At 43.8% G+C, this 12980-nt stretch overlaps 1 protein-coding gene across 1 annotated transcript in view; it reads left to right on the top strand.

The window, feature by feature from the left end:
- Window positions 1-12980, top strand: part of DNAJC11 (DnaJ heat shock protein family (Hsp40) member C11) — a 70443-nt gene that overhangs the window by 22796 nt on the left and 34667 nt on the right. Inside the window, exons 2-3 of the mRNA XM_027565028.1 lie at window positions 1918-2047; window positions 4826-4899. Coding sequence (XP_027420829.1) covers window positions 1918-2047; window positions 4826-4899 — 204 coding nt within the window. The remainder of the gene's footprint in view (window positions 1-1917; window positions 2048-4825; window positions 4900-12980) is intronic.

Genomic DNA, 12980 nt, shown 5'->3' on the forward strand with positions numbered 1-12980 from the left:
CTAGCAAGAAGCTGCTGTATAGCACTGGGAGCTTAGCTCGATGATGGCTGAGAGGGGTGGGATGGGGTGTAGGTGGAAGGGAGGCTCAAGAGGGAGGGGACATATGTATATACGTATGGATATGGGAGTTGGACCATAAGGCTGAGCGATAAAGAATTGATGCTTTCAAATTGTGGTGCTGGAGAAAATTCTGGAGAGTCCCTTGGACTGCAAGATCAGACCAGTCAATCCTAAAGGAAATCAACCCTGAATATTCATTGCAAGGACTGGTGCTGAAGCTGAACCTCCAATATTTTGGCCATCTGATGCGAAGAGCCATCTCACTGGAAAAGACGCTGATGCTGGGAAAGATTAAGGGCAGGAGGAGAAGGGGGGGAGCAGAGGATGAGATGGTTAGATAGCATCACCAACTCAATGGTTATGAATATGAGCAAACTTCGGGAGACAGAGAAGGATAGGGAAGCCTGGCATGCTGCAGTACATGGGGTCGAAAATAGTCCAGCAAGACGTAGCAACTAAAGAACAACATAGCTGATTCATGTTGCTGTATAGCAGAAACTGACACAGTGTTGTAATGCAATTATATTCCAATTAAAAACAAATCATTTGACAAAGCTACACATTTGGTATCACCTATGATAGACTAAAAAGGTCCTGGAGGTTGATATAAAATCAGACATTGTACTTTCCCAGAGTACACCTGAGGGCCCAGCCAGCGAGGTGGCGCAAGAGATGGCATGGTGTTTGTAGAGCCTCCAGTGAAGCCTCTTTCTGAGAAGTTCTTGGTGGCTGTGAGGCAGGCAGAGTACAAAGTGGATTTCTGTCAGCCCTCCTCCTCCCTCCCTTCTGCGTTGTTAAAACACACCCAGAGCCCGCCTGTACTCTGTGTCATCTGTGCTCTTCTAATGGCACCTTCTCCCCTCAAACTGATTACTTATAAGATTGGAGAGGGACTTCCCTGGTGGTCCAGTGGCTAAGACTCTGTGCTCCCAGTGCAGAGGAAAGGGAAAGTATTAGTCACTCAGTCATGTCCAACTCTTTGTGATCCCATGCACTGTAGCCCTCCAGGCTCCTCTGTCCATGGAATTCTCCAGGCAAGACTACTGGAGTGGGAGCCATTCCCTTCTCCAGGGGATCTTCCTGACCCAGGAATTGAACCCGGGTCACAGGGCAGGGGGCCCAGGTTCAATTCCTGGTCAGGGAACTAGATCCCACATGCCGCCACAAAGATCAAAGTTTCCAGTGCTACAACTAAGACCTGGGGCAGCCAATAAATAAATGAGAAGGAGTTGGAGGGTTGTGTGTGTTGAGCCTTTGGGTGCTCTGGGTGGGGAGGCTTGTTTTTACTACAGATAGGGAAGCATTTCTGCCTGCCTTGTGTGCTTGCTTTTAGAATTAGCGGTTGAATAGAAAGGTGTTCATTTGACAATTTGATGTCTTTGATTTTTTAAAGGATGAATATTCACTGAGTTTCCTTTGTCTGAAGACTGAGTACATGCATGGCATTTCTTTCTAATGGTTTATAGCTCTTCTCCCCCTTCTGAACAGTCTCTGTTGAGAATACCTTGGCACGATCGACTTTGAATGACTTGGGTTAAATAGCAAGCAGGTCTCTGTGACGATTCTCATTTCCACTCAGAGTGCAGAGAACCAGGGTGGGGACACATGCTTTCATTCTCTCTGATAGCAGCAGTTCCCAGCAAAACACAGTTGCTTTCGATGTACATAATTGATCACTTTATTAACTGGAAAAAAGAGGCCTTATTGAAGTAATAAAGCATAACTTCATTATATCCTGCATGTAGACAGCAGACGTGTTGGAACGTGGCTGATAGCTTCCCATTTCAAGGCTGATTCTGATCATGATAATATTTAAGTCACATCGACTGTCTTCTAATTGGATTTTTCTTCCTGCAGGCCTCTTGCGAAGAGCTAAAAGCGGCCTACCGGCGGCTGTGCATGCTTTACCACCCGGACAAGCACAGAGACCCAGAGCTCAAATCGCAGGCCGAGCGGCTGTTTAACCTCGTTCACCAGGCTTATGAAGGTCAGTGTGGCGCTTGGCTCTGTAGGAGCACCAGTGTAGAAACAGCAGTGTCTTGTAGCAGACACTCGATTTTTAAGAGGTTTGATTTGTAGAGGATAGAAAAAGAGAGTCCTTCGAGGTACATAAAAGAGGCAGTTAGTTTAGTGCTTTTTACTGACGGGGTCCTTTGAAAGAGTAGTATTTTGCTTTGGAAATCAATATGTGTCCAGTAAATAGAAAATGAGACCGCAGGTGAAGTAATAGTCCCGGATCTGAATTCTAGGGGAATACTCCAGTTTTAAATCGTTTCCTCGTTTTCTCCTAAAGGGAACTCTTAAACGTGAAAGGCTGATCGCTACAGACAAGCTTACTTTGTTCTCTCTTTTCTTTTGAGAAGATACAAAGAACATTTTTTCCATCTGAAAGTGATTTTCTTGGTTCTGTAGCATTCAGTTAAGGAAAGGTTCTAACAAAAGGAAGAAAATGATGTTAAAAAGCATAATAGGAAATAGAATCAAATAATTCAGATTTTTATACTTACCTCATACATTTCAGAAAGAAAAGTGTATAATATATTTGCTTATGAAATAGTAAAATCACTCGTAGGTACAGTTTCAGTTTGAGAGGATGAGACAGTTCTAGTAGATTGTGGCAATGGTTATACAACATAGTGATATATTTAACACCAGTGAATTGTGCACTTACACATGGTTTAAATGATCAGTTTTATGTTGTGTATATTATAACCACAATTTTTAAAATTAAAGTTAAAACAATGTGAACTTACTCTTAGGATATATGTCAAGTAAAGTCAGTTATTCATTCCAGAGCCACTTGGTGATTTGCTCCTTAATTAAACAGACCAAAAATTAGATTTTCTTTATGAAATAAAGATTTCTCATTGTGGACATAAAAGCACTTTGCTGTATTTCACTATGGTTTTACTAAAAAGTTAGATTTTAATGACCAGTAAAACTGAGACTGTGGCACACAGGTGTGTATAATCAGCCTGTGTCTTCACCAGATGTAACTGTTCGGGCTATTTGTCTGGTCTGAATATAGCGTGTTCCTTTTCTTGTATTTGGTTGTTTGAATTACCCTCATAGCTGGACTGTGTTGTTTTGGAGATTTGGGGAAGAGTTAGCAGAAAAGCCTACCAATGCTTGTGAACATGTTGTAGCAGCAGGCCTGGCCCAAGTATTTGGCCTGAAGGGAGACTGAGGTGGTGAATAAATAATTCCTTCTTAACTCCTAGAGATCAGCTCAAGAAGTTTAGCTCCCAGGTTTTACAATGGTCAGCATTTCTTTCTTCCCTGTTAGATTTGAATATGGATAGAGTCTTTACATGGGCTTCCCTCATAGCTCAGCTGGTAAATCATCTGCCTGCAATGCAGGAGACCCAGGTTTGATTCCTGGGTCAGGAAGATCCCCTGGAGAAGGAAAGGGCAACCCACTCCAGTATTCTTGCCTGGAGAATCCCACGGACAGAGGAGCCTGGCATGCTACAGTCCATGGGATCACATGAGTCGGACATGACTTCGCAACTTAACCAACGATTAAACCAAGAGTCATTTACAGGTCTTCCCTGATAGCCCAGCTGGTAAAGAATCTACCTGCAGTGTAGGAGACCCCAGTTCGATTCCTGGGTTGGGAAGTTCCCCTGGAGAAGGGATAGGGTACCCACTCTAGTATTTTGGGGCTTCCCTGGTGGCTCAGATGGTAAAGAATTCACCTGCAATGCAGGAGACCTGGCTTCAATCCCTGGGTTGGGAAGATTCCCTGGGGGAGGGCATGGCAACCTATTTCAGTATTCTTGCCCGGTGAATCCCTAAGGACAGAGGAGCCTGGCAGGCTACAGTCCATAGGGTCACAAAGAGTTGGACACTACTGAGTGACTAAGCATAGCACAGCACAGTGTCATTTACATCATTTTTTAATTAGACCTAGAAATATATGGGAATTCTCAGGGGCCAGGGTAGGGAAGAGTGGGGAGATTCAAAGGTCTTGAACAGAAGTTGGCCCAATAGAAATAGCTGTACAGATGTTCAGAATCAGTTAGCTACCGCCCTTTTAGTTTTTTTAATGTAGTGATTTAAAATGTTTATTTATTTAATTTTTTTGCCACACCATGCAGCATGCAGGATCTTAGTTCTCCAACCAGGTATCAAACTTGGGCCCCCTGCAGTAGAAGTGTGGAGTCCTAACCACTGGACTGCCAGTAAAGTCCCTCTCATTCTTATTGAACAGTCTTTTCCTGATGCACTTTAGGTGACATGGCTGACACCGTAGTGACAGGTGTTTGCGCCTTTTTAACTGATGTGTAAATAAAGAAGAGAGGCGCAAAAAACATTTCTTACATGGTTGGCTGTAGGAGTTAGTGAGATTCTATAGGGTAAATAAGACAGATTTTTCCCGTCGGAGCCTGTCCTTAGGTTTACATTAGGCTTTATTAGAAACTGGAATTTGCTGTCTCAAGCCAAGGTACTCTATAGACGGTGACAGAAACTTAGGACAGTCTTTTAAAAACAACTGTCCTTTAGTGATACAGAGTCAGCACCCCTCACAAGGTAGCTCGGACATGAAAAATGCAACATTTTCCACCTGGAGCCGCCTTTAAACACGTTCTTAGTTGGATCTGGAAGGCAAGTAGAAGGAAAGACACATCAGGAATGGCAGAGTCTCTGGGAAAATTGTGGTTGGAAGAAGGACAAAGAGAGGTGGGCTTACCTGCTGCTGGTGTGGTCAGAACTAAGTGGAGGATTCAGTGCTTTGTAAACACATTGGGTTTTTCATTTGCAGTGCTCAGTGACCCCCAGACCAGGGCCATCTACGACATCTATGGCAAGAGAGGACTGGAGATGGAAGGCTGGGAGGTAAGAGAAGCTCTGCGCCTGGTATCCCAGGAAGGGACACCTCAACAGCTACAGAATAACACCCCCAAAACCCTGCAACCTGCTGTGGGGCCTGTGAGGATGTCTGACGATGTCAGAGTCCCTTTCTCACCTTATATTTTGGTTTAAGAGACTGAATTTTACACTTGGCTTTGCCACTTTATAGAACTTGGGACCGTCAGTCATTGAACTCATCCTGTGTTTCCTAACCCGTCAGGGGAATGGAGGGATGAACTAGACCAGTAAGTTTTAACCCCGGGGAGGGAACAGGCTGGTCGGGGTGATGGTCAGAGGGTGTCTGCAAGGGTACAGTTCTGTCTACATATACACGTCCTTCCACACACACACTTCCTTCCACCCTCCAGGGTCCTGAGTGCCTCTCTCCAACCGAGGTCATAACTGCACGTAGGAATTGTTTGGTGATATTAAGAGTTGTACATGTAAACAAGATGGAAACAGAGAAAAGTTTAGAGCTACTGGATTACATTCTCTGTAATGATCCTTCCAGCTTTAATGAGCTGTACTGTTAGGATGTTATAGAGAGTAAACGAAATAGATAGCAGTGTCTATGTAGTAGATAACCTGGGCCACCGTGCCTTGTGAGAACAATCACTGAAGTCCAGAAGTTTCTGTGTGGGGACACGAGTTCAATCCCTACTCCAGGAAGATCCCACATGCTGCTGGGCACCTAAGCCCGTGGGCCACAACTACCAAGCCTGTGCACCTGAAGCCCGTGCTCCAGTGAGAAGCCCGTGCACTGCAACTGGAGAGTAGCCCCCACTCACCACAACTAGAGAAAGCCCGTGCACCGCAGTGAAGACCCAGAGACGTGAAAAAAAGAAGGTTCCATTTTCTTTCACTCTGCCCCTGAGCAGTCTTAGAACCTTGGGCAGGCCGTTTGATTGCTTCACGCTTCCAAGTTATTATCTGAAAAATAATGATTTGCAAATCAAGTAGAGAAATTAATCTGAAAACTGTAAAACTCTGTATTAGCTATAAGAACATGTAGGTGTTATTACTTAATTTCATTATAGAAACTTGGTTCTGATGCCCAAGAAATTCTGGTAGATGTTAACGTTAACTGTCGTTGAGTTACTTCTTCATTGATGTGTAAACTCTCCCTTGAAGTTCCTTTGATCTCAAACCTGTATGCCTGTCTCTTCTAATTCTAATATGAAAACCTTCTAAAGACCTTTGGGTACAGACGGGAAGAGAAGCGAAACGGGATTTCTCCAGTGCTTAACACTGGTAGCCTACAGGCCATTTTCTACATGCGGCTGTGTTTTGGTTGTCCACACAATGAATTGTAGTTGCTGACTTTAAAATTTGGGAAGCTTTACATAGAAGTATCTTATCTTCTCTGGAAAAATTAGAAGATCTGACAACACTGTATCTAAATTCCCCTCTGAGGCAACAGTCGATCCAGATATGAGGAGCCCCTGCTGTTTGGACTGGACTGTACCATCCAGTTTGCCCCAGTCCCCACCACTCCCTATCGTGTCTGGCCCTTGACCCATCCACAGTCCCAGTGAGCTCCCAGTGAGCATTTGGTTTCTGGCTTTTGGCTCGGTGGAAGTAACAGTGCATCGTGTCACATTAGTTCATGGTAGCAAAGTGTTAGATCTAATAGCTTACAATTTTTTTCATCAAAAAAGGAAAATAGAATCCTGTTGTATTTACTGAATTTCTCCTCACACTTCGTGCCCCAGTTTAAAGCTCCCTTGTGTTTTGAAGATGTGGGTTGGTTACAGTTTTTCATGGCAGCAGTTGGGGCCACTGAAAAGCCTCAGGCCTCGGGTACATATCCCCTCCTGAGTCTAGGCTTTTCATTGTCCCCACTCAGTGGAACAGCAGGGTGACTTCTTCCCAGCAAAACATCATGGTTTCCTATTATAAGACCAAACCGTCTCCCCGTTAGAAACAGAAGCACCACACACTGCAGTGATTATAAGAGCGTGTAGGCTGAGACCTTCCCAGGGGTCCAGTGGTTAAGACTTCACGCTCCCAGTGCACGGGGCCCAGGTTCAATACCTGCTCAGGGAACTAGATCCCACATGCTGCAATTAAGAGTTCAAATGCTGCAACTAAGACCTGGTGCAGCCAAATAAATAAATAATTTTAAAAATAATAATAAAAATATAAAAGTATGTAAGCAGTCGTAGGTGGTAACTGGATAAGCTTTTATGTTCACATTTTTCAGTAGACTACTTTAAGGGAATCAAGTTCTCATCCACCAGAATTGGCTTTTTTTGCACTGATATTAATACTAAGCCTTCCCTGGGACTTCCCTGGTGATCCAGTGGTTAGGATTTTTCACTTCCAATGCAGGGGGCCCGGGTTCAGTCCCTGGTCAGGGAACTAAGGTCCCTCATGCCATGTGGCACGGCCAAAAATAAAAATAAATACTAAGCCTTCCCTGACAGTAGAAGGAAAAGATAGAAGTTACCTCTCCTGATACATATTTACAAGAGATATATCGGTGCTTAATGTAATAGGAAGATTGACCCCACTCTTCATACTGTGAAGAAAAAGTCTCACTGAACTCAAGAGCAGTTCACAGAGCTGGCGTCACCACTCCCTCGAGGAGTTCTCCAGGTGGTGGTTTGTTCAGTGCAAGGGTTCTCTCTTTTCAGTCACAGCTTCCACCCCACAGAGGAAGCTGTGTTCCCCTCAGGGTGGTGTTGGTGTTTTTAGACTATTGAACTTTTTACTTGCCGACTGGTGTCCATTTGCCACACATCTGTTAGTCTAAACACACAGGTGGTCAGGAGGGTGGAGGGCACTGCTAAAGCCCCTAGTGTCTGGGGCTCCTTTAATCCAAAGATCTCAGAGTAGCCACCAACATGCTGGTGGCTGGATGATACCACCAGCCTTTCTGCCAGCGGAGGCCGGGGGTGAAATTGAGCTTTTATAGGTTGCATCAAATATTGGTTCTGTTTTCAGGCATTAGATAGGTTTTGGTCTTTTCTGTTTGTCTCTGTCTCTTCTTTTGTCTTTAACCTTTAAGAAAGTGGATCATCCTCTGGCAGCATTCCAAAGGAGTAAGACGCCGCCATTCACAGCTCATAACACCAGCCACCTGAGTCCCCAAAGTTGCAGTGTTTGTGCAGATACCCATGTTGAAAATGAACTTGGCCACTTCTTCTCTTAAATGGCAGAAATCCAGCTCTGAGCTGTGGAAGTGGAGTGGAAACCATACAACCCGGAGGGCGCTTGCAGACCAGCTGATGTACATTTAGAGGAGCAGCCTTGGGCCTGGATCATCCATGCTTTGGTTTCTGTCTGCAGTCCTTTACATTCATCCATATCTCACTTTTCCCTACCTATTTGACATCATCCTTACAGTGTCTAAGAAGATTCGCCTGGGGAATTGCCTCGTGGTCCGGCTGAGACTTCGAGCTCCCCATTCAGGGGCCCAGTTCAATCCTTGGTCAGGGAACTAGATCCCACATGCCTCAATGAAGATCAAAGATCTCGCGTGTCACAACAAAGACCCAGCACAGCCAAAGAGACAATCAGCCTGTATTAAGAGGTATAATATGGTCAAGATCATGGAAAAGAAGACAGAAACTCCCACAGATCAGAGGAGACTAATGAGACGTGATTAAATGCAGTCCTGGACCCTGAATTGGATCCTAGGACGTAACTGTGATGTTACTGGAAAGACTGGTGAAATCCCAGAAGTCTGGGTTCAGTTAATAGCTTTGTACTAATGTTGGCATCCTGGACTTGACAGGTGTTTGTTCTTGGTTATGTAAGACGTTCACATTTGGAGGAGGCTGGGTAGATGAGAACTTTCTGTGTCGTCTTCGTAGCTTCTCTAAAGTTCTAAATAATTTTCTAAAATTATTCAAGTGAAAAGTTGTCTAACCAGAATCATAGAACAGACAGCATCTTGTGTGATTTTAATGCCCCAGGTGGCACTATTGGTAAAGAACCCACCTGCCAATGCAAGAGATGTAAAAGACCTGGGTTCTATCCCTGGATCAGGAAGATCCCCTGGAGAAGGGAATGGCAACCTATTCCAGTATTCTTGTCAGGAAAATCCCATGGAGAGAGGAGCCTGGTGGACTACAGTCCATGGGGTGGCAAAGAGTCGAACATGACTGAAGTGACCTAGCACATACACACTGTAGTGTAGAAGCATTTATAGGAGGAAGCTGAAGCTTAGTGAAGTGACTCGCCTGAGTTCTCCAGGAGGTTCAGGTGGTGTCGGAAAGCCTGGGTCCCTGTCCTCCTCCCACTGCGCCACCTGCTTCTACTGGTCTCTGCACCCCCTCGTCTGCAGGATAAGTCATCCGACTAGCACAGAATAGACCTAGCTGATAGGTGATCAGGGTGGACCGTGCAGGTGTACAGACTCATGGGCTGCATGTGATACACTTCACTGATGAAAAACATTGAAAATATCTTTCCAACTGTACTTTCCAATTTAACGCACTTTGGGATGCTGTGTTCCAGGCTCGTGTATCTAAGGGGTTACCCAAGGGAAGAAAAAGTGACTTGCAGCTGGCTTAGGCATCTTCCACTCTCCACCATGATGTTCTCTGTGTAGAGAAGGATGTAAACAGTAAAGGGCTGGGGGTGTCCCTAGTGGCTCAGTGGTAAAGAATTTCCCTGCCAGTGCAGAAGACACAGATTGGATCCCTGGTCCGGGAAGGCCCCACATGCCACGGAGCCACTAAGGCTGTGTGCCACAACTGCTGAGACTGTTCTAGAGCCCATGTGCTCCAAAACAAGCCACCGCAATGAGAAGCACCCATGCACCACAGCTGCAGAGTAACCCCCGCTCTCTGCAACACAAAGACCCAGCCAAAAATAAAATAAGTAAACAAATGAATTTTTTGAAAAAATAAATAGTAAAGGGCCCCATGGGAGTTCGAATGAGATGCCCAGCCAAGGTATTTATAGCTCTAGAGTGGCCGGCCAGCTTGACTCTGCAGTTAGCTCTGATACGTACCAACTGTTTGCAAAACTTCTGTCAAATAGACTAGAAACAGAGTGACTTAACACCTTTGGGATATTTGCCTCTTCATTCTGTCACATAGTGTGGCAGAGAGTCATTTGCAAAAGTCACACAGCTGGAATTGTTGAAAATAAATCTTGTTCTGCTCTGGGCCCCATGGAGGGAGCACCCTATCAGTCCAAGATGGGGTGACGGGGAAGTGAAAGCACCGTAAATAGATGTGCATGGGCACTTCCTGGCAGTTCAGTGGCTAAGACTCCATACTTTTCCCGGGGCCCAGGTTCGATCTGTGGTCCAGGAACTAAGATTACATAAGCCAAGGGGCTTAGACAAAAATAGAAAAGATGGACAAGGCTGAGTGTTTCTAAGCACTAGCGTTGTGAGCAGGCCTCATCAGTTCAATATCACCGAGGACGTTTTTGTGAGGTCACAAAGGGATCGTTGCTGTACCATTTGGACTTTCAGTTCCTAGATTATTTTAACAGTGTTTTTATTTTAAAACCCCGTTTAAAAGAAACAGTTGCCCCTTTTTGGTAATGAACAATTTATATGGGAGAGGAGAAAATGTTTTCATTATTTTTTTCTGTTTACTTGCTGAAAGCGACAGTGAACACATTTCTCAATTTAGGGGGGTAGGCCAGCTCCTGTATTTAATTTTCTGGATTGCCAAATAATGAAATCAGGTTGCACAAAGGCTGTTTTTAATGTATAATTAAAATTATACATTAATTTTAATGTATAATTAAAATTATACATTAATGTATATATTATATATGTTATATGTGTGTACATGTATTATATATGTATAATATATGTATATATGTGTGTATATTATATGTATATATAATATGTATATATATAATATATATACATATATGTGTACATATGTGTGTAATTTTAATGTATATATTCATACATATGCGTAGGTTTTTAGGAAGATACATAAAAAATTGTTAACCTGTGAGAAGGAGGAGTATGGGGAGGGACTATACCTTTTTACTTCATATTTTTCTGTACCATTTTGGTTTTTTGCTATAAGCATGCATTTTTTGAATAATTTTTAAAACTTGTGATTTCCAGGATAGCTTTCTTTCACATCACCCGCCTTTGTAGGCGTTCTTTGAGCAGCCCCTCCAGTCTCCCCCGTGTTTCTCCCACTACCACAGGCTCAGGACTGTCTGATCTTTTCCTCCAATGACCTTGGCAGTGTCTCTGCTGCTCCCACTCTCAGTGTCCCTCATGGACTTGTACCTTTTGGGGCCCTTGGGAATCACCTGGTGGGGGTTCCTCTCTCACAGGTGTGGTACCCAAGACCCATGTGGCCCTTCCCATCCTGTTTGAAATCTCAGAGACTATCTTGCTTTTGGATGAGCTATACAGTAGGAAAAACCACTAGACCATTCGGGTATATTTGACCTAAATCAAATCCCTTACGATTATACAGTGAAATAGATTCAAGGGATTAGATCTGATAGACAGTGCCTGAAGAACTATAGATGGAGGTACATGACATTGTACAGGAGGCAAGGATCAAGACCATCGCCAAGAATAAGAAATGCAAAAAGGCAAAATGGTTGTCTGAGGACGCCTTACAAATAGCTGTGAAAAGAAGAGAAGTGAAAGGCAAAAGAGAAAAGGAAAGATATACCCATTTGAATGCAGAGTTCCAAAGAATAGCAAGGAGAGATAAGAAAGCCTTCTTCAGTCAATGCAAAGAAATAGAGGAAAACAACAGAATGGGAAAGACTAGAGATCTCTTCAAGAAAATTAGAGATACCAAGGGAACATTTCATGCAAAGATGAGCACAATAAAGGACAGAAACAGTATGGACCTAACAGAAGCAGAAGGTATTAAGAAGAGGTAGCAAGAATACACAGAACTACACAAAAATGATCTTCATGACCCAGTTAATCATGATGGTGTGATCACTCACCTAGAGCCAGACATCCTGTGAAGTCAAGTGGGCCTTAGTAAGCATCACTACAAACAAAGCTAGTGGAGGTGATGGAATTCCAGTTGAGCTATTCCAAATCCTAAAAGATGATGTTATGAAAGTGCTGCACTCGTTATGCCAGCAAATGTGGAAAACTCAGCAGTGGCCACAGGACTGGAAAAGGTCAGTTTTCATTCCAATCCCAAAGAAAGGCAATGCCAAAGAATGTTCAAACTACTGCATAATTGCACCCATCTCACAGGCTAGCAAAGTAATGCTCAAAATTCTCCAAGCTAGGCTTCAACAGTATGTAAACCATGAACTTCCAGATGTTCAAGCTGGATTTAGAAAAGGCAGAGGAAGCAGAGATCAAATTGCCAACACCTGTTGGATCATCGAAAAAGCAAGAGAGTTCCAGAAAAACATCTACTTCTGCTTTATTGACTATGCCAAAGCCTTTGACTGCATGGATCACAACAAACTGTGGAAAATTCTGAAAGAGATGGGAATACTAGACCACCTGACCTGCCTCCTGAGAAATCTGTATGGAGCTCAGGAAGCAACAGTTGGAACTGGACGTGAAACAACAGACTGGTCCAGATTGGGAAAGGAGTACGTCAAGGCTATATGTTGTCACCCTGCTTATTTAACTTATATGCAGCGTACATCATGAGAAATGCTGGGCTGGAAGAAGCACAAGCTGGAATCAAGATTGCCAGGAGAAATATCAATAAGCACAGATATGCAGATGACACCACCCTTATGGCAGAAAGTGAAGAAGAACTAAAGAGCCTCTTGATGAACGTGAGAGAGGAGAGTGAAAAAGTTGGCTTAAAACTCAACATTCAGAAAATTAAGATCATGGCATCTGGTTCCATCACTTTGTGGCAAATAGATGGGGAAGCAATAGAAACAGTGATTTTGGGGGGCTCCAAAATCACAGCAGATGGTGACTGGAGCCATAAAATTCAAAGACGCTTGCTCCTTGGAAGAAAAGTTATCACCAACCTAGACAGCATATTAAAAAGCAGAGACATTACTTTGCCAACAAAGGCCCATCTCGTCAAGGCTATGGTTTTTCAGTAGTCATGTGTGGATGTGAGAGTTGGACTATAAATAAAGCTGAGCACCAAAGAATTGATGCTTTTGAACTGTGGTGTTGG

Source organism: Bos indicus x Bos taurus, chromosome 16, assembly GCF_003369695.1.
Source record: "Bos indicus x Bos taurus breed Angus x Brahman F1 hybrid chromosome 16, Bos_hybrid_MaternalHap_v2.0, whole genome shotgun sequence".
Lineage (NCBI taxonomy): Eukaryota > Metazoa > Chordata > Mammalia > Artiodactyla > Bovidae > Bos > Bos indicus x Bos taurus.